Source organism: Volvox carteri, assembly GCF_000143455.1.
Source record: "Volvox carteri f. nagariensis unplaced genomic scaffold VOLCAscaffold_37, whole genome shotgun sequence".
NCBI lineage: Eukaryota > Viridiplantae > Chlorophyta > Chlorophyceae > Chlamydomonadales > Volvocaceae > Volvox > Volvox carteri.
Window position 1 is genome coordinate 854,245 of NW_003307580.1, and position 25,311 is coordinate 879,555.

Consider the following 25,311-nt stretch of genomic DNA (forward strand, 5'->3'; position numbering starts at 1 on the left):
TTAAGCAGATACATAACGTTGAACGCAAATGGGAGCATTAGCCTTACGCGCGGTGAATGTCTCATCGTGCTGCCGTACAACTCCCCCAAAATGGAGCATCCGAAAGATGCGACCGCTGCGCCTGCCCAATCAGGAATTTATTAGATTCTTGGCATTATCAAGAGGTTTAAGATGGTTAAATGATACCGGCATTGCAAGTATTGCAACGCCGCTTTGTAACGGTAAGCGTATAACGAGGGCTGTAAAGTAGGTTGAAGCGCTTTTCCAGCATATTTGCTCTTATGCGAGGACGGAAGGGATATCTACTGCAAGCGGGGTGAGGTGCCCACTGCCAGCCTGCCACCCGAACACTAATTACGGGTTGAAATTTAGGCGCCCGCTAACTGGACTAGTCCCAGGCGGACACTCCCGAACACATAACTGATTAATCCCGCCAGCACGCGGAATAGCCCGGAGCCCTGGACCTCTACGTTCCTGGGGCCTTGCTGTACTCTTCGGTTGGTGGGGCTTCCCCATCGGTATGTCTGGCGTATTAGATGGAAGAATTTGAGCCCAGCAGACTCCAGCAGCCAGCAGCGAGCACATTACTACGCTTTGTATTGGCCCCTTGTCCAGCAATAAGTGCGTATAATGCGTGGGCCACCTGCAAGCTGCGTGTACATGTATATGTACATGTGTTCCCGCCAACATCCGTGCTAGCTGCCACTATCGGTACGGGTCGGAACGGAAACACTTGTTCGATAACAATTGTTATATCACGACATCAGAAAAGTACCGATCGGTGGATGCAGATCCCGTGACATGCCCGGGGTACAACACAAGCCCTCTTGAGGACAACACCGGCACACCACCGAGTGTGCACAAGCGCAAAGTGGCCATGGGAGAGCGGCCCATTGGCAACAGCACATTTATACAAGCTCTTGCTTGTCAGATTGCGCTACACGGATGGGCAGCTTTTTTCTGCCTACCAGATGATCATTTGCCGTGGATAATGCAGAGCAGGTTGAGTGTAGGCACAAGCTTGTGATATGCCAGCTGAGCTGCTTTCTCTGCTTTGTGCTGCGGACGTCACCCAGCTGTGCACCCAGCTGGATTAGGATTGGGTCCCCAGCCAAAATTAAGTTTACTGAACCAGTCACACGATTACGATTGCAATATCAGCTCCCCGATACAGATTACGGCCCTGACCACAGGAATAGGATTTGGCGCCCAACTGTCGGGCGGGATTAGGATTGGGATACTGCAGCGGGATGAGGATTACAACCCCCCGCCCCTAGGATATGGATAAGACCACCACTCTGGATTAGGAATTAGGAGTGCTAGTGGTCCACTCCTGTTGAGATTAGAGGATGGCTGACTGGTATCCACCCGCTGGATTAGAGGATTAGGACCCCTTTGCAAACCTCTGGTCTGTGTTTCCGTGTCATATCTGTTCCCACATCCACATCACACAGGCTTTCTTAACAACATCCAACACAACTGTGTTTGGGGTCATTTGGGTCATTTTCAGTGCTAAGCTATTACTAGTCCATAAAGTAATGAACTACTTGAGAAGCAGTCTGAGCAAGCTTTCACCAACTTTGACTCTACCTGAGCCGGATCCAGTGAACCATCACTCCTGGAGTTCTGTGGCCCAATTTCCTGGCGACCACCTGGTTACTGGCAGGTGACTCCAAAACTTTCCTAGTGACCACCTTCCGGGAATCATTTGCTTAGTAAGCACTTGGTCACTAGTAACCACTGGCATGTGGCACTTTTTAAAAAGCACTGATCGGTGGCAGCACTGGCAGCACGGCGTAAGTCTGCTGCCCACTGGTGGTGACAAAGTGTGATATCACGACTTCAAAAAAGTAAATACCCAGTACAATACAACAAGAACTTGGGCCGTGCCGCAAATTAGCCAGCCTGTGACAGGGTGAAAACCTTGTCAGCAAGAGCCTCAACAAATGGTTGGATCATGCTACCTGTCAGATAGGTGCAAAATTGCCCTGCACAGACTGGGCTGCTGCCAGAGGTTCAGCTAGCTGAGTGCCTGATGCCGCCTCCAAGGTTCCGGTAGGACCAGCCATCAGCTCCACAAGTGATTGCCCTGCATGTATGTCTGGAGGTGTGTTGTGCACATGCGTAGCCAAGAAGGAGCTTATTCACCAGTTCCTATACCTTGTTGTTGCTGCTCCAGGTTATGTTGTGTATTATCACACAACCACAAAGTGATGGTATCGATTGAAGATACCAGTTGAGATAAATGATTTGGTAAAGTAGTCGCAGGACTTCAATTGGGTCTCACGCCGAGGAATCCTCCAGTACGACTGGGCAGCGCGATTTTCAGATGACCGTAATTACTTTCGGTCGGTTGAACAGACGAACCAGGGACGCAGGTCCCAGCTTTATTCAGGTAAAGCCCCCGCCCATGCGCAGGTATGGACTTCCGCAGCGGTGCGGTGTTTGAACGACGAACGTGACCGGCAGTAGTCGCAAGCCGCCGGTTAACTAACATCAGTATCAGTTAGACCTGATTTCATAGTCGGCAAATATAAACGGGTTTCTAGTTAATTACAGGGCGCGTTAAAGTAATCGAGCTGGACGAACTTACAACGGACAGTTAGGCCACAGAGCCGCAGAAAGCTTTCAGTATACAACATGTTGGCATTTTCTTTTGTGTGATCCCATGGGGTTGCTGAGGCAGACGAAGCCACATATGCCGCATGCTACTTCAGTGTATTTATGCTTACCTGTCTCGGCCATAGCCGAATATGACACGAGTGAGGAATCTTAAGCCCAAATGCACAGTTCTATGCCGACAAACTCGAGTACTTGAGTTTCCGCCTTACAGGCACGGAAAGCCGAATCACGTACCTGCTCACATATAAAAATGGGCGATTGCTTGCGACTTGCAATTTATTGCGACATTTTGAGTTGTAAGCCGTATGCTGGAGCGCACTTCACTTCCTCGCAACCGCAATTTGTTTTGCAAACAACCGAAATTGCAAGATTTTCGACATTTTTTGCATTGCAAACTTCCGCGGTCAGAGGGCTAGCAATTTCGTAACACGACATGGCAGCCCAGCAGGACAAACCTGGATACAGCATCTAGCTCTGACATATGGCATATGGGTCCATATGACACATGTCAATATGAATCTACAAATCGCCTAAGAGTGTTGTTTCAAAGCTCGATCGCCCACCGTTGCCTAACCAGGCGGCACGCGTATGGAAGGACATAGAAGCCTTGTCGGGTCTTAAAACATGTGCCGCTTCATAGCACATGGTCAGGTCCGGCAGGTATGGCGCCAAACAGCCCATCAATCCATGAAGGGGGCATGCCCATCACATCTGTCCGTTTCTTAGGTAGGACATCTGTCAGTTCGGGAAGATTGCAATCGACAGCCAGCTAGCGGGTGTCGTCTGTTGTATCACGACTTTAGGAAAGCACCAATCGGTGGATGTAAATCCCGTGATATGCCCAAAATACGGCATTTACCCCCCTCCAGGTGAGGACGTCCTCGACCTAGACCATTTCCATGCCCGATGGCTCTACTCTTCGGGAGTCTGGAGCCCACTGTAACAACCACACACACATTTCCATGGTCACTGTGGGTCCGGCCCCCTCCCGGGGGCGGCCGCCAGTCTGCATCATATGGGATTTGAACGTCGCGACTCCTTGCTAGGCAGGAACCAACCAAACTGCCGGATGAGGCTGCTTAGCCTATATGCATGCAGGCCTGCATTGATTTGCATTTCTCGTTTCGCCCACAGGCGCACAACATACCCCACAGCACTCCTTATTACCTCGGCAGGTTTGCATAACAAGTAGCTGCCGCCGGAAAAATAGTAATGGATAATGCAAAATCCGCTGGATGATATTTGTGCTCATATGGCATAAGAGAATGGTTCGGTTGTGGGGTCTGGCAACGTCTAAACATTCGATCGTCTATTTAAGCCATCCTATTCCAAGATCGATGCGCGTACGGTTGCCAGCAGCGGCTTTTGATTCACTTCAGGTTTGCACTCCGCTCGCCGGGCAAGCTCATTGCATGAGCTTTTATCAGAAAGTATTTTTCACTGGGAAAGAGGTTGCCCGCAAATAAGGCAAAATTGCGTATAGCTTCACGCCTAAGTACCGGACGCTTCAGCAACGGTTGCAGGCGGATTTTTCAATTTGAATAAAAAACGCGCGTTGCTTATGGTAATTTGGTGGAAAGATTATGAATATGTTTTCGGCGGCGGCAAGCTACGACAGCTAAATTAGGACTGCGGGCGGTCCTTCTTGTATTCCGTACGTTGGGCGTCCGTAGTCCAAGATGGCAGACGATAAAAGGCGTATTGAACGTATTGAACCTCATTCTAGGCTCAAGTAAATGCGATAGGTATAATTGCTGTGCGCTGCAGCTGTTATGTATAGGCTTACACGGGCCATGGAGAGTTTACCTCGTTACAACCCCAATATGGCTGTAAAGTGCTTGGTCAGTACGTTGACATTCTTTTCTGTGGCAATTTTACTTTGTAAGTTGTTGCGTCTCCTGGCCTGCTATCCGCGGAACGCCATTGTCTATGCACAAAATACTGTCTCAAACGTTTTGATTCCGGCGGTTTGCTGTGTTTAGCATTTCAGTGCAAGGTTATGTGCAATAGCCGCGCAGTGGCACTCTTCATCCGCTGCTGGTTCTAGTTTCGCACCCAGCGCTTCATTTCGCCGCCATGCTCCTGTCGCGACATTCAAAGGTCATCACAATCATTAACCTTGGGTCTTGTCCGATAGTTAAAAGAACGATCCCAATGAAATGCCCTCCCCAACCCCTCTGCGCCATATGCAGGGCGCCCCGCCACAGCGGCATATGTCCGTAAGTTGGCAGCTGGGGTTTTTCCCACGGTCGGTCTGACTGCGGTTGTGCAACAAGCAACCGGCATACGTGGGAATTTGGGGGGGCTATGCTTAGTGAGTTGCACACATACATACATACATACATGCACGTGATATCTATGTGTTTAGGGAGCACGCACATCGTGGACTTCGTGGCCGCCACCGTCTCATAACCAGGATGATGACTGACAAACATAACGGCCAGCTGCGGCTTCGGTATTGCTCTTGAGTGAGGCCCCTGCCGTACCCAGCGGGCGGGGGCGAGTCCTGATCCCAGCGACCATATATCCCAGCGACCAAAGCTGTTGCTGCGCGCGGGAAAAATATGAATGAGTGAATGAGTTAACAGTAATAGCACTAAAAGTGGCGGTAGACATCCAAGCAGATCAACCGAGAGCGGATAAAACTGCCCAGGCTCCCCCCTTCCTCAACACCGTACACGCACTGATTGGATAGCAGTGAATGGAGGGGTTTTCGTGTTGGAGTCATTGCCTATATAGGCTACTCTGTATCTGCTTGGTATCCTAAGCGACGGGATTCTTAATTAGGACTAGCGACGGGATACGTAATTAGGATTCCAACCCGCAAACCTGCCTTGCTTACGGATTTGCAGCAGATCCGAATATTGCGATGTGGTTTATCTTTATCTTTAACGGGCCGCTGATGATCCGCCGGTCCACGAAATTTTGTACCATTTCCGAAAGGCCAGGGAACAAATGGCTCAGCAAACAAGCCTCGTGCAAGGTATGCGCCCACGCAGTAAATGATAGCTAGCAATTGCCCCAGGCAAGGAAGCACGGCACAGACCGGCATCTAGATTCAGCGTTAAAGGCACGTTCCCAGGGTACTAGCTCTAGCTACACCTCCGAGATGGGACGAATAGAATTATTTAGACAAATGGATTTCCAACACACAAATCCATTTACCTGTTTTTATATAGTAACGATCCCTCCAACTCCTAGCCTCGCAGCAATCAGCTATCTGCCATCCCGGCGCCATAAACCCCTGGACCTGCAAAATCCGTGTCTCAAATCTGGGGGCAGTTTCGGGCCATCAGCAGCATCTGATACGTTGCTTGTGCGGTGGCGTCGCTCTCACTTGAAGATTGTAAAAAAAATCACCACACAAAGGGAATAAACCATCTCGTGCAGCACATGTGCAGTACTTTGATCTATTATAGCTTGCAGCCCGGGATGGACATGCACTCCACACCCCGTGCCTGCCTGACCAGAGGAGGGCTCAAAAAGCGATGGCCTGTGATAGCATTAATCAATATTGTCATCAGCACTGAACCGTCGTAACCAGAACAGCTTCCCGACAGCTGTCGCGTGCGGCAGCTGTCGTTAGGACGCCAAGCCCGTCGTTGATAACCGTCAATCCGTTTGGCTCTTTCCAGCGAATGCCGCTCCGACAAGTCGGGTGTCGGCTCCTCGAAGCCGGAAATAGGGCGGGGGCCCCCTGCATCCGTACAGACCGGTAGCTAGGGTAGTGTCAACGTGGTGGGAGCTGTGCTTGTTGCAGCAGTGCTGATGCTGTGGGAGCTATGCTTGTCAGAGCGCGGGAGGCAGAAGCCGGGGCTCATAACCTGTTGAAGGGACGGTGTCTCTCTGGGACCTAGCAGACACGGCTAAGAGTCACTGGCCGTTACACGCAGTCTGGAGGTCCGCGACCTCCTGCCACCGACAGCCCCTTGCTTGAACGTAAACGTATGATTCGGAGGTGCCGTTACCGGCACCACCGTCAGCTTCTTGGCTTTGCGGTCTGGTGCCGCCGCCATAACACACACGGAAAACAGCGCCGTACAGCACCGTACGCACTGCCTACGGCGCCCCTTCAGGCATTGACCCGCCAGCTCACGCGCCCTTGGCACCCCCCTCAAAGCCTAGCTCGACACACTTCCCCCAAGCCCTCAGCGCTTTCCGGTGCTGTCTGTGAAGGTTATCCCCGAAGCGCCAGCGGCTTCAGCAATCCGCCCCACAGCCGCCGCGGCACACTGCCATTGGCCAAATTAATTGTACAAACGAACAGCTTGCGTACTTCATAGTGAAATGAAAGCAAATTTGTCGGCCTGCCGGTGACAAGTCGGAATGCCCGTGCGGGCAAATGGATCATTTGCCCGGTAACCCGGTTACCAGGTAACACAAGCTGGGTGTTCGAGTTATCATACGCCGTCATCTCAGAATTCAATTATGAGATACACGGCACCTTTTAAGTTTAAATTTAGCACGAGAGGCGTTGATGTGACTTTGGCCTCGGTCAATGGAGGCAGCCAAACTTGTTTGTGCTCATACGATTTTTGTTGGGTACAGGCGAGATACCTTGCAATAGAGAATGCTATATAGTACCAATAACGCGTTTCAGCCGGGTGAGATATTATGTTTGGTCCGTTACACGCACACACACACACACACGGCCACACGACCGTTAAACCCCGTATCCTCAACTATGCAACAAACCCCCGCTCCCGCAGGCAGCAGGAATGGTGTGCGGATAACCTTGGGTTCAGGTCCACGGGGACGCCTCGAGGTGTCAACCACAGGTACCTGGGGAATGCCGGGATATGAAAACAAGACCTTATGGTTCCCTGTCTGCGCCGAAGTGTTCACCGACGCTACAGCCGCGGTAGGTGGGTAAATAAACAACCGCAGCAGCCGCTAAAATAATATCACGACGAAAGTCGAAGCCTGGCAAGTATTGTCATTTTACGCCACCACTTAGTTGCCATGCATAACATTTGCAAGAACACGCACCGGAAGTAGTTTCCTTGGTGCAAAGGATGTAAGTCTCAGGCGGGCAGGACGAACAGGGTCCCCAGTATGTATCTAGTTTGCTTTGTCGAGAAGTTATTTGAATTCACTGCAGGTGGTCGCTTCATGCGGAGGGCGGCAGTCAGGGCCCGAAACCCATGCGGCCGATCCGTGGCGGGGAGCATATGGCATTAGTATTATGCATTATTAACAACATAACAGGCATTACCCTTCTGTAGTAATATCCTCGAGAGCATATCACGGGATCTTGCATCCGCCGATCGGTACTTTTCTGAAGTCATGTGGTATAACACGATGTCCCTGCCTCCTGGGGTGGGAAACCTGTGTGTGTGCATGCACTTATGTATGTGGGTAGGTATGTACTAGCTATTTTTTAATGCACTGCTGTCGACAGCAGTGGGTAGACGTCTACCCTACAATAGTTCCCTCTATCTACATACCTTCGTACACAACTTGTTGTCATGCAGACCATGTGTCAGCTGCTTGGTTACAAGGACGGAAGAAGATATGCTTCAGCATCGGTCACTAACTCTTCAGTGTACGTTGCTTATCGGGGCGGATGCCTGGTCGGGGTCGGGGAGCCGAAATTAAAGCTTGAGGTAACGGGCTGCCGGTGGGGTGGCCCCAGTGGCGGGGCAAGCAGGCGAGGGAGTTCGCGGTATATTTATATGCGTGTGGAATCCTGCTCCTTGCGGTGACAGTCGGCGGTGGGCCGAGTGTACATTCATATGCAATCAACTCCGGTCGCCCGTCGCACACTTGGCATTGCCTGCCAACGGCGACAAGCCAGGGCCATGTCGAAGCGACTGTGCCAACCACAAAGGGTGCGCCTAAGCCCGAAATGTTTCTAGCAGAAATGAATAATCGACGATAGCGACGATAGAGTGACTGTAACATTGGGTCGGATTGCGACGACATGGACCTATAAGAACAGTTGCGACGCATGGGAGGATGGCACGCAGAAGTTGCGACAAGATGACTGAGTATATGACCCTGATTGGTCTCTACAGATGATACTCTTAATTGTACTGACGCCATAAGGCATATTTGTGGGCACTTCCTTATAATAGCTATTGCTAGTTGTTGCATTTTGTGGCATGTGTGCACCATTCCAGCTGCCCCGCCCCGCCCCGACGTCCTGCCGCCTGCACGACTTGTTGGCTGGCCGACTGGCTAGCTAGCTGTGTGATTCTTGGCAACCCCCTCTTCGCTTTTCCTAGCCCTGTGCTGAGTCAGCACGCAACGACTTAGGCCCTAGGCTGAATAAACAGCGCCCGCCACTCGCTAGTTGTTGCAATCGACGTTTGTATTTACGCAAACGTCCACTGATTTCAATTTCTTGCCGTACGTACGCTCACTTTCTACAGGAAGGGTATTTTTTCTGCCACGAAGCTTAGCTGCAGCGACAGCCCCTACTGGCGCCGCCGCCGTGGGCTAATGATGAGCCGCCACCACGAGGGCGATCCGGCCTCCACTACTGATGGTGACAGCGCATCGAAGCTAGCTAATGACGGAGAGTCGATTGAGTTGTACGGCAATCGTCACAGCCATCAATCGCGCCAGCGGGTCCTCTCGTACACCTCTTTTGCCGTGGACATCCCCGATGAAATCGGGCTGCATTGCAGCTTCATCCTGGGGGGTTGTTTGCCAAGGGGCCCCTTTGCCGGCATCCAGTGCTCCAGTAAGTATCCGCTACATATTTGCTGGGGGCGGGATGTTAGCTGTCCAAGAACGTAGGGGCGCGTCGGCATTCTTACTGCCGCCGCTACTTTTCTTGGCAACACTGTGCTGTTGTTACGTAGCATTTGGGGTATAATAAAAACCTAAGGCCTGTGTCTTTAGTCAGCTTGATCATCATGCTTGGCTCCTCCGCTGACTACGCGATCACCGCTTTCGTCCCGCACACAGATTCCTCCATGCCGCCACTGCCGCCGTCTCCGCCGTCTCCGCCGAGTCCCTTCCCCTGTAAGTCCTCCGTATGTATGTCCAACCATATCGCGCGGGAAAAAATACATTCACGTGCCGTTGCTTGTTGCGGGTGACGAGGGCGAAAGTAATCCACCCCGCCCTACCTGTTGGTTGGGTCCCCCGGACCACTGAAGGCGTATGTAAATGCGCTGAAACTACTGCAATGAACATGATGGCAGAGATGGGGCTCCTCTACTGTGTATGATTGTTTGGCCAATGAAGGGTTTTATCCTCTTATCGTTCGCGTGAACACCGCCGGGTCTATGCGTTTCTGCGCATCTGCATGCTCGACAACCTCCATCAGGTGGTTGTTTGACCGTTATTATTTACATTTCCTCGTTCACGCACCCTCAGAGGGCTATCTTGTCTCAAGATGTTTGTTGATTTCACTGTGGGTGGCAACGGCTGCTGAACCCTAAAGGAACCTTCATAAGCGATATATAACCATGGCCGTGTCCATATCAGAAAAAGGTTTAATATAACGTCCTGGGCCTGCTGCTACTTGGACAACCCACAGCAGGCCTTTAGTGACTGCACGTCGAGGCGTAAAGGAGGCCTCAGATATTAACGAAATATTAACGAACTTACCTTTTATCAGATAGGTCCGTTCCCGGAGTTCGCAGTGCTCCGTGGAGGGCGTCTGCATCCTTAGCCGCCGGCTTAGACTACTAAAGGTGACCCTGACCTGCATGTCTGGTGACGCCAGCCGACAGCTTGATTGGGTTGTCAGCATCGCCACGCAAATATAAACATGTCGTTTTTGCGCCGCACGAAAACCCCACCACCGCGCGCAGACCAAGATTACGTTCAGGTGATCGGGGGCTTTACGGCAAAGGACACGGTGGAATCAAACCTCTGCCCGCTTGATCCAGCGTTTTGCAAGACGTACGGTCGCTTAATGATGAAGGTAAGCATGTCCTGGGTGTCCTCGCCGGGGCAAACTTATTCGTGCCAGCTCCATGCCGGTTGCCCGATTGATCGCTTGGAGTGCGCATCACCGGCGATCATGGCGAGATCAGCAGCAGCAAGGCAATGTAAAATTTATGATTAACTTGTTGTACATATCGCGTTCTAGCACATTAGATTGGGACTGTTCATTCTACTATACCAAGGTACGATTTATAGACGATCTAAAACTGCCCAGACGATATACATATTAGCACATATACATATAAAACATATCAGCTGCAGAGCGTCAATAAATAGACAGAATATTTTTATGCTGCGTAGGACGGACGCCTAGGTAGTACATAGCAGCGGCAGGGCCCCAATCACCAGCGTACACCTGACAGCCAATCAGGGTTGCGGTCTCGCTGAGAAAAACGTTATTCATGAATAACTGTCACTTTACCCTACTAGGCTGCCTTATTACTTGGACAGCTAGAACCTCACATGCGGCTGCTTCTGCTGCTCGGTACTCATTTGCTGTCGGCAAGTCGGCCTGCGAGTGCTCTTCCACATGTGACTTCCATGACACTTTCATGGTGGTAGACTAAACCTGACTGACATCACGTAACCTTATGGTGTGTGTGCGGCGCGCGTGCGGCAGGTCGCTGCACCCGGCGGTGGCGGCCAGGTGTGGGCGCCGGTCTGCGCTGTAAAGTCTTATGCCCTTAGGGACAAAATCGCCTGGGTGGCATGTCAGCAGGTATGTTCCCGGGAGACGTCCAGAAGCTGAATATAAAACTCCTCACGTGCGAAAAATATGTTATATTTACAGGCCGGTTCATTTGGCCTGCTGTTGCTATGCCGGCAAATACATGTGGCCAGAGTGGTAATGGAAGAGCACGAGCATGTGCTTTCAGCGTTATTAGTGGCTGGGTGTGCGACACACATACAATTGCTGTAGCAGTACAGTGACGACATACGCAGCTGAAAAACGCTGATGACCAAAAAGCCGCTCGTCCTTAGTTATACTTCGGTGCCCGAGCATCTTGAAGCTGTCCACAAGTGCGTGTATGTATATACCAACAAAACCTGCCCCTCCCTGCAGTACATGCACGAGTACGTACACACCCATCGCAAGTGCGCCGTGTTAAATTTGCCCACATGCACAGGCGAACAACTGGCCATCACTAATGCGATTTCGTCCATCCATTGTGACTTCCCATGTGCCGGCGTCCGGCGACTTAATTGTACCAAGAGGTAAGGCGCAGGATTGAGCAAAAGATGGTTACTTGAGGGAGCGTCCCGTGGGTCGCAACAGATCCTTATGGGTTCGAAACTCCCTGGGGAAGCGCCTAGCTAGTGAGCAGTTTATTTGTTCTTAGTTTTTCCGAGGACCTGGGCTCGGTCATGAGAAGTGCATACATCGGATACGTGCAGCAGGTACATGGCCGTACAGGCCGTGCAGGAGGTCGTACATGTACTGACACCGATAGACCGATCAGCGATCATTGTTGTTAGGCATATATTCTGGCATGCACAGGTCTAGGTAAGCATTAGGCATTGGTTTCGGCAGTAATTGCTGGCGGCTTAATGAGAAGTGAAAAGGTGAACCCAACCGCTGTACGGGCAAACCCAACGAACCTCGAACGCGAGGGCGCCAGTTCTTGAAGGGCCCTTAACAACTAACGGCGGTCCGTACATTCCGTAACGAAGATTAACATACAGGGCCTCGGGCTCTTCCCAGAGCAGTAGAAACCGTGTCAACTCACTAATGACACACCAGCAGCACGCACCACTAGGCAGCAAACTTACACGCACGGGGGCACGGGGCATGTGGCCCCTTCTGGCGCATCCTGCAAATTGCCATTATCCCTCATTCGACCGTCAATTGTACGACAGGAGCTGCTATTAATGCGACAGCTGGAGACTTCAACCCTGCGGCTTACTCGGCCTGGGTCACCATCCTTGATCTCCCGGGGAATCAGACACGGATGTTACAGGAGGGCAACCTGACGGTGAGAAATAATTGTGGAGAGATAAGGCCTTATAACACAATACAAGCTCGCATGGTCCATCCGTACAAACGCATGCAACAGTGGCCTAAATACAGATATACAAAGGGGCCGTGCTGCGATGACCTCTGTCGTCCAGACACTGTCAAGTTGTCGTACCATCCAACGTTGAGGAAGGTGATAAGGACCAGGTTTGCCGCAAAGAGGGGATGAGGGGGGGGTTGGAAGACCAACCGCCAGCATGTTTCGGGTTAATGTTGCATCGGGGTTGGGAGTTTGGTAATCTTCCCATCCGGGTGTCCTAACCACTCCGCTTTCCATGCTGTATGTGCATGCTGCTGTCGTTCCGCCGTTGATTTGTTACAGGTGTCGTCTAAACCTTGTGTCAACCTTTTCGCGCTCTATTGCATAGTACTTAATGCCCGCCGGTAGATGGGCACGACACTCAAGGACTTCTCTACGCCTCTATAAAGGGCTCGGGACCGGACCGGACCGTGTATGGTCTAGACGAGCCGAAGACCAGGAGGAGAGGTCGCATTGATTGCTCTATGTGCTGTTAGCAAGCAAGCTCAATATCGTACAACACAGAACAGCGCGCACATCATGTGCTATCAGGCTATCATATACTTGCCTGAGGCTGTACGAAGATACCGTCGTACAGAGCGCCGGAATGGTTAGATGCACGGTTGGGCATTGGCGGCGAACCAAGTGCGCAAGGAACGGCGTTATATACCTAGGGAGGAGTGAGTATGCCCCTGCTGCGGCACTGATAGCCATATTGAAGATGAGAAGCATGTCTTGCTGGATTCTCCGGTTTACGACAAAATCAGATCTGTTATGGACTTCCGCGCTTTGAGCATATGAAGGACGCTATGAAGTGGGAACCTGAACGTCTGGCAAGGATGCTGGAACGTATGTGGTCCCACCGCAACTCTATCGTTTCCTTTCCTTGATAGTCTGCTTTATCGCTTTCTTTGTCTGAAGTGCGAGGTAGGGCGGTGCTTATAGGCGATCTGGCGGGCCTTGAGCCCTAGGCTCGCATTGGGCGGTTTGCAGGTAAGGGGAACGCACCCCACGACCATGTAGTACCGTAGTGCTACTTATAGTTCGTGATCGCTTTGTTCGGGGAGGGGTCAAAAAACTTTCTGAAATTTGTACGTGCTCTTTGAATTTCGGGGAAGGCCGGACCAGATTTTGCGGGCATGATACAAATTTTGGGGCCCCTTCCAAAGTTTCGGGGCTTTTCAAACTGCAGCTTCCAGTCAGTCTCCCTCCACCGGGAACCCTTAGGCTCATGGTCTCTCACAATTTTCGCACTTTGGAAACGCCCTAGCAAATTCTGGACCGATCGTACAGTTCAGTACCAGTGGCAACGACCTAATAACCAACCGGCCGGGCCAATACAGTGTTTGGGATTTGTTGAAGAGGACGTCCAACAGGTCGAATGCCAGGCTGCGGCGTGAGCGCAAGCCTCGCCTCGCCAGCTGCCGTAGCATTGACCGCATTGCGCTCGCGCCTAGCAACCTCCTCGTGCTCCATTCGCTCACGCTGGGCCTCGACAACAGCATCATCAAGCCTAACTGGTGCAAATCCAGCTCGGTCGCTCACCGGAGCGTTTGGTGCTAGCGGTTTCATAGCAGGGTTGCCTGCCTTGCACGTTTTCCAGCGTTGTTCATGTCCTACGTTTATGACTATGTTTTATGTATTTAAGAGCTGATTTCCGCCTTGAAATCCTAGTTTTTGCGAAGTTTAATCGACCGTCTTCGGTGGGTACGATATTTCGGGGCTGCGGTCCCTTGGGATACCTTTAGAATTTGTACGTGCTACATATTCGTGGTGCCTCCCGAATTATTGTAGCACGAACTATAAGTAGCACTACGGTATGCATCACCGTCAGCACGACTTAAACAGATACGCCAAAATATAAATTTGTTCGACGATGGGCGAATATGGCATCGGTGGATGCACTTCTATTTAGTATATACCTGGCGATACCATAAATACGACCGTGGGCGGTATTGTAGCTCTGCAGTAGCTGGCTGCCCAGAAGGCCTCTCGACATGCTGGACATGCGTTTTGGCGCGTCTCTCTCTCCCTATATATACATATATATAGCTATTGTTTCCGCCGTACTGTACGACAGTCACTACGGTGTGCGGCCAGGCTGTGAGCAGTACTACTAGTACTACGGATGTGGAGCTTGGCCAGCAGGTAGCGCCACAAGCAAAAACAACCAACAGGTCATGGTATGCATGCATGAATGTAAAATATGTTATTGCCGTGCATGCTTAGTCCATTCCCACCCCCTGTTTCTCATTAGGATGGAAGTCCAGCTGTTGCTCAGATAGATGTCACGGAGTTGTCGCATTATTTGTTTTTTCACGAAGGTATCGCGGATGACATTTTCAGGATTGTAACATACACACACATACATACACACACATACACATACACACATACACACATACACACACACATACACACACACACACACGCGAGCCTAAAGGTCGCGGACATACAGCGATAGAGCACACGAGGGTGACGGTGCGTGCTCATGCCGGCGCCGTTGAAACTGGCTGGGCTGAGCCTATCTCAATGCAGTTGCTTATCTGCCGGCCTGAAACGCTGAACGTACATACGTACGTGCGTAGTTGCTTGGGACGTAAAGTACCGTCGCTGGTTCTGGTGGGGGGCAAGCAAGCAAGCAAGGGGCTTCTACGCGCCATCCGCGGTTTAGAATGCAGGGGAGCATAGACGCACGAGACGGGTTGTCAACAGGCAAGGCAACCCCAGGCAGGGGCAGGGGTTAGGAATAGCAGTAGGAGGAGCAGGAGGGGTAGCAGGAGCAGCAGCAGCTACTTCTGCTTTCTCTTATTTCCAGGTGGCTGGCGTTACGAGTTTACGTGAAATAAATCATATGTGCCCATCTTCCTGCGGCCATTGCCCTGGCTTGCTGGGCAACGGTTTGGGCAGGATGAGCGACGGTTTGGGCGGGTGGGCAATGGCAATGAGTCAACACATACAGGCGACGGCGTGTTGGCCGACACATAAGGCCCCTCGGGATCCTGTAGCTTCTTGCAAGTAAGGACGGAGAGATGAAGAACTTCAGCGGCGAGCTGCGGGCCACTTGAACGTGATCATGATCATGACGTAACCGGTAGTAGCTGGCCGCTGAAAAGGCCTCTCGAGATGCTGGTGGTCGCGCTACGTGCGTATTTGTAGAGCCGTACTGTGTACCAGCTACTACATAACCGCTTTGTCGTCGTTATTGCATCAGGCATACTCCAAAAAGGCTGGGACGACATGTCTTTCCACTCACGACACCCAAGACAGCAGATTTGTTTTGAAAGACAGAAGGATGCTACTCGATTGCTCGTCAAGCAGGACGTAGCACGTCTATCTAGCCAGGGAAGTCCTCGCGCGTCTCTTGGCCTGTCTCTGCCAACGTATCCTGAACTGTACATGTACAGTCCCACCAGGCAGGGAACTGATGAAAACAGACTGGAAAGAAAAAAGTATTATCGTGCATAGGGACAAATGCTCGGACCTGCTGCGCGCATAAAAACGCAAAAACAATAAACACGGGTGCCGGATACGCAAGAAGGTGGTAGGGTAAGACCAAGAGTAGTGCACGAACAGTGGACGGCCGTTTTCCTCTTTCCTGCTCGATGTATGCATGCAAGTAACTGTTCTGTGTGTTAAGTTTGATGTTTCAGTCAGTCCTGTGATGGGAATGGCCGTCGCCTGGTATGCGACGGTGGTCAACGGTATATATACGCGACGCAGGAGATTGCGGAAGGTAACCTCCAAAAGCTGGCTTCAAACCTCAACCCAGCTTTAAATTGTTAGCTCGACGGATAGTGTGCCACCATATCAAGCTTCTAATTTTGAAGGAGCTATCACAATTATGTTCAAGGTGTTGACCGGCATTGAAGTCAATCAATGTATAGCTTCGAAATGGAAAGTAAGCAAGCAAGCAAAATCCGGGTTCCAGACAAAAACCTACGTCAGATACCGCTTGTGCGGCAATATTTGTATGGTCCTTTAAGTGTAGAACAAATTCGCGACTGCACCGTAACGGGCGAAAGGCCCACGTCATCGTCGTGCGGCCCTCCTTCGTGGTGGATGGCTGGCAGGCGGGTGCCGGGCGGGGCGGCGGGTCGTTTCGCACTGACTCGCCGCCGACCAGATGGTGCTGCTGCGCAGCAGTGCAAGCATGGTCGTTAGCGGCACAAGAGCTTTTCATAGTCATCTCTTTAACCCTGAGTTGTGGTATCTGTGCCATAGACTTGCTACTGCAAGGGCCTGGGCTCACGGGCATCGTTGCGGTCGTTGAGGGCTGCGATTCACCGCTTAAGCCACCGCAGCCAAACGACTATTCAGAAAGACATTAACGATAATTTGTATAATACAGTTTATCATGAGTAAACACGCGTCCCTACTTCTATAACGGCACTGCGCTAGGTTCCCGACCCAGTCAAGTCCAAGCCAGCTCTTTCACAGGCCAGATGTTTAGCCTAGATTTACTACTAAACAGATTTTATCTAGGAAAAATATTGCACAGTTGCAAGAGATGTTGTGCTAATATCTAATGGAAAAGTCGAGACGCGTGCTTATCCACATGATGCCTCTCGATTTTGGATCAGCACTTATTTGTTACCGACACAGCAAATTGATGAATTATATTATGTGTGTGGGTGGCAAAGCTTTGGCGAGTTTGTTATCTAACGCACCTTCCAGGCCTCCGCCGGACGTATTTACCTAACCTGCCACGCTCTTTACCGGCGTCCTGACAAACGTACGTTATTATCATAAAGAGTATTTATTTAATTATAATTATTATTATGTTATCATTTGTACAGCGGCAAATGTTTTCTCGGCTGAGGTGGTTACCTTGGCTTCGACCATCCCTTTCACGCTTCCTACCTTGCGCAGCGCGCTGATGCCCTATAGGATGCGACGGTAGCCGCAACGTGCTCATGAAGCTAAAACAACTCTCTGTACCATAACTTCATAAACTTCCGTAGCTTCACGTAGCTTCACGCAGTGGCTGGTTCCAAGCGTGCGAAGAATTGCGAAGGATGGTTAAGTTGCGTAAAACACCTAGGACGCCGAGATGTGAATGCCAACGGGTGCCGCAAAGCCGTCTGCAAGCTCTTTTCCACGGAAGGAAACTGAGCCCGAAACGCAGCGTAGCACTGGCGGACGGATACGACTAGCTGCTACAGACGGGCGAAATTGAGCGGATGCTGATTGTCACTTGCAACAGCAGCGATACCCTATTATTCCGCATAACAGCCACAATCCAAATGTGGTGTCCAATCGCCCCAGAAGCTTCCCACTCTGTAACAACAAGAACAGCAATAGAAAGTCCCATTCCTTTTCTTTTCCTCCCTGCCGCTTGTACCAGACTTTTCTCACTCTGCGCGGTTCCATTCAAAATTCCTGATTGCACAGGAAGGAGGACAGCTCGGCACCAAACTCCTCCCTCAAAGCAAATCCAGGCACTCGAAACTCATTTCCCCAGAAACCCTAGATTAGACAACTGCCGTACAGAGTGGTGCTCCCCACAACAGCAGTAGTGCGATAACGTAAGGCCCTGCGCAGCCCTGTGCCCCGTTAGCGTGTCAGGGCACCTAGGTAGGCCTCTTTTCCAGCAGCCCCATGTGCATGTCGTACACTTAACACAAACTCCAGGGGGAGCGCGTTCACGTCGAAAGTCGGAAGGCTCGAAGGCTTAAAGGGCGGCAATCCTCCGCATGGCATTCCCAACCAACCCACGTCCCCCTACCCGGTATGCGATTGTGACAGCGTTGTGGTGATGGTGCCAGGTATGGTGCCAGGTATGGGCTGTGAGGGCCGACCGCAAGTCCTGACACCCCAAAAAGGCCACGCGCCACGGCAAGCCTGACATCGGCAAGATGGTGCACAGATGTCAGCTCGACGATGTGCAAATACCCCCCCACACACAACACGCACATCAGCAGACTTGCAAACGCAACTGAAAGGGCAATCGACCAGCTGGGCTGTAAGACGACGTCTGAGCATCTTTTCAGCTGCTGAACCCACCGCGCGACAGGTGGTGGGGGACGTACACCATAGAGAACATGAAGGACGATGAAGGACGATGCGTATACAGGGAACTTGAAGGACGAAAGGGCGTTTTCGGGCGGGTGCCGTATTGCCGTACTGCGGTGGCGGTCCGGTGCGTTGGAGAGTGATAGATGGAATGCCAAGCGTTTTTTTCACCTTTTGAATGATAGGTATGATCCAGATGGGCAGGGAGGGAGAAGTTCCGCTGCTGCTGCACACCTGCTGCAGCGCCGTACATACAGCGCCACAATACATACAGCTGAGTTGTGTGTGTTAAAGTTGCGTGCGCTTGCCAGGACGCTCTGTAAAGTACTTCTGCCGTGATGATAAATATGTTTATGTTACTAGCTTTTACCTTTGCCGCGGCGGCATTTCCGCCGGTGTGCTCTCATTAGGACGCCGAGGGGCAGTGGGGGGCTGGACGGGGACGTGGGAACGGGGTGGGGCCTTTGATGCGCCCCCTAACTCACAAGCGCATGTCTGCATGACGATATGCCACGATACAAACACACACGCTTTGCCAGCATCCCCCCCACCACCACACACACATACGTACGTTTATACATACACACACACGCGTACACAAGTTGTGTTTCCCTTCAGCACACATGCTCATACGTATGTACAGTCTTTCCACACACCATGGAAGTCCACGCAACTGGAAATACGGCAACCGGTATACGTACAGTGTACGACAGCACCTGGCGGATAATGAGACATACATACATACATACGCACTCCTCCTTACGAAAGGCTCCAGGGGTGTCCCTCCTAGGGCCTCCTGCCCCCCCCTATCACGGACACCCCCCTCACCCTCCCACACCCGCTTATCCCATCACCCTCAACTCCCCCTTTTGGCCCCTTCAGCTCCCCGCCGAGCTTCCCCACATCGGCCTCCTCCCGCACAGCCCCCCTCCCCACCCCGGGGCGGGGGCTCCTCCGTCAAGGCCCCCTCCTGCCGTGCAGGGGTGAGGCCCCTAACATCTCATCTACCTCTCCAGCCTCCACCCGGCACACACACATGCACACATGCACACATACACACCCCGATCTCGCGCACATCGGATGCGCTCTGGTTTTCCCTCCCCCCCCTGAACACCGCCGTCCGCACGCCCTTACATAAATACAGACATGCAAACATGCACATAGCAGTATGTGTACAGCAGTGTATCGTCCGCACCCGCCGACGCCCTTTCGCAAATGTTTTTTTGACCGGATACGTACGGACATCCCAGTACGCAACAACCGACATGAACAGATATACACACGTACATCCATATAACCCCCAACGCTCCCACCCCGACCCCGCCACCCGAGCGACCAGCTCCTGCTGGCTCCTGGCCTTCCTCCAGCCCCCGGCCCGTCCCCTTCCAAAGGGGAGCGGTTGGAGCGGTTGGAGCGGTTGGAGCGGCCCGCTGTGCCGGCGTGGTGTGTTTTCCTCCCATCTTACACCGCGCCCTCAAACACACACACTCACACCTCACACACTCACATACATACATATATGTACCCTCACAAAACACACACGGTGCCATCCCCCCCCTTCCTCCCCCCTACGCATGCACAGTCGCCAGCGCCTCCAGCCGCGTCATGTCGTCCACGTCCAGGAAAGACTCCACCTGCACACAGCATCCCACATCCCCGGACAGAGTCAAAAAGATTCAAGAGCCCGGTGATTAGTAGTGATTGGTAGTGATTGTGGTGGTGGTGGTTGTGGTTGTGGTTGTGGTAGTGCTTGTGGTTGTGGGCCCCTGAATAAGGGGAGCGGTTCGGGGCTAGACGCAGCAACCACCGGGATGGGCAGTGCAAGGCTGGCAGCAGTTAAGAGGATCCGGATCCAACAGCAAACACGACCACACAAGCGGGCACCGACAAGGGCGAACAAACACACATGCAGCAACAAGGCCAGCAGAGCAACGTAAGCAGGTAAGAAAAAGGCCCCACCAACTCTCGTTTTTCTGCAGCCTCCACACATACACATACACATACACACACCGATTTCCCCTCCCCCTTTTCCCTACCGCATGTTTGTTCCCATTTCCTTCATCCCCCCATTACCCCTAATCAACCCCCCTTATCCCCCCCCTACCCCCCTCTCTGTGGCCCGACCGTCCTGAAGCCCACCTGGAATAGCGCCGCATCCACTCCCGGCTTCCCACCGCTCATCTCCTGCGAGCCCCAGCCCAGGTAGCCGAACTGGCGCCACGCGCGGGGCCCCCAGCGGGTGGTCGCCAACGGGAAGCAACCCGCGTCGATCTGCCAGCGCAGCGCCACCGTCTCGGGCTTCACGCCGTGCTTCTCAGCCACGTTCTTCACGACAGCCAGGGCTTCCTGGGAGTCGGGGATGCGGGCGGGGAGAAATTCAGATTGGATTCAGGGTCTTGAATGGACTTTCAAATTGGACTTTCAAATTGGACTTTCAAAGTGGATTTGGGGAGTTGGATTTGGGGTTGGAATTTGGTGGGGCTGGATGCCTTGATGTATGAATGTGGGGGGTGGTTCATGTATATGTGGGTGTGTGTGGGGGGGGGTTGTTCAGAGGAACAACAGGTTTTCCTTTCCCTGCACCCCACTGCACTCCACTTCCCGCGGCCCCGTTCCCCTGTGCCCAGTCGGTGCTGCCGACCTGCAGCTTGCTCCAGCCCCCGATGTTGTTGACCATGTCCATACAGGCGGGAACCGAGTCCAGGTCGGGGTCGCCTGGGGAGGGGGGTGGTGGGGTGTTGGGGTGGGGGGCCGGGCTGGAGAACAAGAGCAACAACAAGGACGTGGGGTTGAGAGCAGGCAGAGAAGGTCCAAATACTAATTTACCTTCAAACCCTAAAGTTAACATTCCCTCCCCTCCCTCCCCTCCCTCACCCTTGACGGGGTCCGGTGGGGGAGCCCCAAGGTACTTGTCCGACAGCAGGCCACCCAGGGTGCCTCCACGTGCGAGGACCTTGATGCCGTACCGGGCACACAGGGCAAGTACGGGAGAGGAGCTGCGAACCAACACACTGTGTTCCACCTGCGTGTGTGTATTGCAGACCGGCAGACCGGCCAGGGGGCAAAAGAGGAGGTCAGGCGGAATAAGCCAGGGAGGGGAAAAGGAGGGAGGGAGGGAGGGAGGTTGAGTAGGGAGGAGGTCATTCAACCTGCGAAAATAAACACGCGTCCATAGCCAGGTGCATACATGCATGTGTCTCCTAGGCACTCCCCCCAGCCAGCCGGCCACCCAACCGCTTCCAACCGCTTCCAACCGCTTCCAACCGCTCCAAACCTAATACCTGCACACACGTGATGGGTACGCCCGCCTGAATGACGGCCTTGAGCTGGTCGGCGGGGAAGTCAATGAGGCCGATGCCACGAATCTTCTTGGGCTCCGAAATCACCACCTCGCCGGTCTCCTCGTTCACCTGTGCAAGCACAACCCGCCGTTGAGGACCGTTGGAGCGCAACTACCACTGCAACGACTTTTGTGGCTCGGGTTACACCAAAGCATGTTTAGCACGGGGCCGGAAGCGCAGGTTGTGAACAGGAATAATGATCAAGACGCAATGCTGCAACCCCGTATGTAGACGTGCGTGTTTGGACACGTCCCGTTCCGCATCTCACCTCCCCCCCTCTTTTTCCCCCCTTTCCCCTTCTCCACCCATACCCCTTCCCTCCCAAACACACACACCTCTAGTTGGTCCGTGGCTAGCTTCTGGAGGGTCTTGAGCACGGGGAGGGGGTCCGAGTTCTGTTGTGTGCGTGTATGTATGCATGTGTTGTCGGGGGGGAGGGGGGTGTACGGGGCCAAATGCGGGCAACTGGGTGAGGGACAGGGGGTAGGGACAGGAAAGCATCGTACATTGGCAAGCTGCAGTGCCCACCCCCGGAAAGCGCGAGGCAGGCTCAGGACAAGGGTCCACATGCACAGCATGACACAGACAGACATGCAGACCGGCAGGTTGTCAATAAGACAGACAGACAGATAGACAGACAGACAGACAGACAGACAGACAGGAAGTGTCCGCACCTTGAAGTCCCACCACACCAGCTGCACCAGGTCCAGGGGCAGCACCGCCCCCTCCGCATCAGTACCACCCTCAGCACCAAACACATTGGAACGCGCACGCTCCACAAACGCCTCCACAGCCGCCGCCGCACCCGCCGCCCCGCCCGCCGCCCAGGCATCCGCAAACACATTGGGAGCCAGCTTGAGCAACAATTGAATGCGGTTGGGACCGCGCTCCTTCTCGTACCTGCGTACAAACCCGTTTGGACGTTCGCGGATGACTTTTAATGTATATCGAGTTTTCTATAACTATTCATAATCTCAAATTCACACACATTCACATACACACATACACACATACACACACATGTGCTGACTCCCCGATTAGCCATATCGCCATTCGCACTGGCGGTTCGGCATCCGGCCCTTACCCCTCCTCACCCTGTGCCGCCCTCGCTCTCTCTGTCCCTCTCCTGCGATACCCCTCTCCCGCCGCAACCCCCAACCACACCCCCTCCTCCTCTCTGCCCCGGGGAAACCCTCTTGCCTCAAGCGGTGTCTAAGTCCGGGTTGGAGCCACACGCTCCGAAACCCGAACACCTGGCCTACCTCGCCGAGCACCTCCCCCCTCCGCTAGCACCTCCCGCTCGCGTTAACTGTTTCTGGAGCTGCTCCGGAACCGCACCAGAATGGGATTTGGATTCGTCTAAACCCCCCCAAAAGCCCTAAAACACCTTACCTCCCCCCCCTTGTTCGCGTGCCGCCTTCCCACCCAGGAATACCAGCCCCCTCAGCCTTGCCCTCCCCCCCACACACACGCCACACCATTCGCCAGTGGTTCGTCTTACCCCCACCACACCACACCACACCACACCCAGAAAAAAAGAAAAATATCGGTAATGTAACTTACTGGACTTTATCAAATGAGTCTCCAATTTGAGCTAAGCTTCCGGTTGAGATCGTACAGGGCCAGTGGCATCATGGCTTAGGACACGCGGCCATTGCTGTGGCTTGGCAATTTGGAGGCGCTCTTCACCCGCATGACCCCCTGCTTCTCGCACGGAGTTTACGACCCTCCCTCCTCCCTTTATTCCTCCCCTCCCTTTCCCCTCCGCCCTTTCCCCCTTCCCCCTTCTGGTACACTCTTGCCCTGGCAGCAGCTTCACTCGTTTGTGGTTCGTCTTTCCCCTTCCCCCCTCCTCCTCACCTCCTCTTGAATGTCCCCAGCACCCGCTCCACTCCGTCAAAGAAGCCCGCGGGCGGCGCAGCCGAGGGCAGCTCGCCGAACAGCGACCTTAGAGAGCAGTACGGCCAGCCGGCGCCGCTCACCTCGAAAGTGGTCAGACCGCCGTCCGCTAGGTCGGTCAGGGCCTGCAGACCGGCAGGTGGGAGGCGGTGGAGACACACCGGCACATGCGATAACGAGGTCCGGATCCTTTCCTTTTTTCTTTGTTTTCCATTTTTTCTATTGGATTCTACTTCTATGGAATCTAATTGAATCCGGTTTTGGATTTGGATTTAGGTTTGGATGTAATTGACGGTTTGCAGTTGGTGCTTTGGGGTTTCGAACGGAGAAAAACACGACAGAGGACGGAATCCGAGCGCGTCTTTTCGCATCCGACAGGGGTTCGCCCGGCAGCAGGATCTTCTACCGAGAGGTGAAACCAGCTTCACCCCTTTTCGCTGTGCCCTTTGCCGCCTCATCTGGAAGTCGCCGCCTCTGCGCCCGGCACATCTAGTAATCGCACAGTCGTACAGACCGCAAATGCCCCCAAACACCCACCACCCCTCGTAACCCCTGGTTTCCTATCGGTGTGTGAAAAGTAGTTGTTTTGGATAATTTAAAATAAACCAGGAGGTGTATGGATTCCTGAGTTAAAATCCTTCCTCCCCAGATGGCACTGTGACGACGTGAGCCGGGCTGCCCAGTCCACATCCCCTACCGGTTCTGAGTGCTCGTGTTATCAGGGTTGGCGGTGTTGGTCTCCCCCCCCCCCCTACTCCCCCACACACACATACACAGGGATAGCCCACAAGCTCTTGCAACCCCATACCCGCCCGCCCGCCCGCCCAGCCAGCCAGCCACACATGCCCCCGCTTCCGACCTGCATCCACGACACTAGCGACAGGGGGTCATCGGTGAATGAGGCCTTCAGCTCCGAAACCACTGCCTCAGCATCCGCTATGGCCACACGGAGCACCTCCAACTCAGCATTCTTAGCCTGCCGTACCACACACACGCACACACACATACATACATACACAAGTACAGGGATGGGGGAACAAGAGTGTCAGAAACAGGGGTGGAACAACCCCTGGAGGAAAGTCGAGGTCTAGACGGAAATGGTGAAGCGGCATCTGAAGGAATCTGAACACGGAACAGCAAATCTTCACTGGGGGGTGAGATGAAGGAGGGGCGTTGCGGGAAGCCAGTCGATCCCTGGAGGGACCCCCCCCCTTCTAGACAGGGCGCCTTACTTAAACCCCTTCATCGCCCCTCCCACACTGCGAATCTCAGTCTCGCCGTGGCCCTCTGCCGAGCTGGGACCGCCCCTGTACTCCAGTGCTTCATTTCCTTTACCAACAGGTACACTCCCTGCAGAGGGGACCAGCAGCTCCACGGTGGTGGGCTCACAGGGGTCCGAGGGAGAGGGAGCTCGAGCTGTCCCATCACATCACATCAGGGCCCTAATCCCTCCGGACATCCTCCTCCCCCTCCCCCTCCTCCCCCTCCTCCCCCNC

The 25,311-nt window shown here is 53.2% G+C and overlaps 2 protein-coding genes across 2 annotated transcripts in view; one reads left to right on the top strand and one right to left on the bottom strand.

Moving 5' to 3' along the window:
- Nucleotides 1-4,353: 4,353 nt before the first annotated feature.
- Nucleotides 4,354-12,929, top strand: VOLCADRAFT_106062 (uncharacterized protein; the record flags this gene model as incomplete). Its single annotated transcript, XM_002953576.1, has 11 exons — nt 4,354-4,503; nt 4,815-4,841; nt 7,332-7,483; nt 8,097-8,167; nt 8,997-9,310; nt 9,538-9,594; nt 10,392-10,504; nt 11,147-11,245; nt 11,655-11,742; nt 12,385-12,500; nt 12,864-12,929. The coding sequence occupies exons 1-11, from the start codon at nt 4,395-4,397 to the stop codon at nt 12,927-12,929; spliced, it is 1,212 nt and encodes a 403-aa protein (XP_002953622.1). The 5' UTR covers nt 4,354-4,394.
- Nucleotides 12,930-20,143: 7,214 nt separating this feature from the next.
- Nucleotides 20,144-25,311, bottom strand: part of rsp5 (radial spoke protein 5) — a gene marked incomplete at both ends in the record, with an annotated part of 6,134 nt that continues 966 nt past the window's right edge. The window contains 9 exons of the mRNA XM_002953665.1: nt 20,144-20,209; nt 20,715-20,921; nt 21,217-21,290; nt 21,450-21,597; nt 21,830-21,985; nt 22,252-22,311; nt 22,591-22,816; nt 23,777-23,940; nt 24,675-24,791. Coding sequence (XP_002953711.1) covers nt 20,144-20,209; nt 20,715-20,921; nt 21,217-21,290; nt 21,450-21,597; nt 21,830-21,985; nt 22,252-22,311; nt 22,591-22,816; nt 23,777-23,940; nt 24,675-24,791 — 1,218 coding nt within the window. The remainder of the gene's footprint in view (nt 20,210-20,714; nt 20,922-21,216; nt 21,291-21,449; nt 21,598-21,829; nt 21,986-22,251; nt 22,312-22,590; nt 22,817-23,776; nt 23,941-24,674; nt 24,792-25,311) is intronic.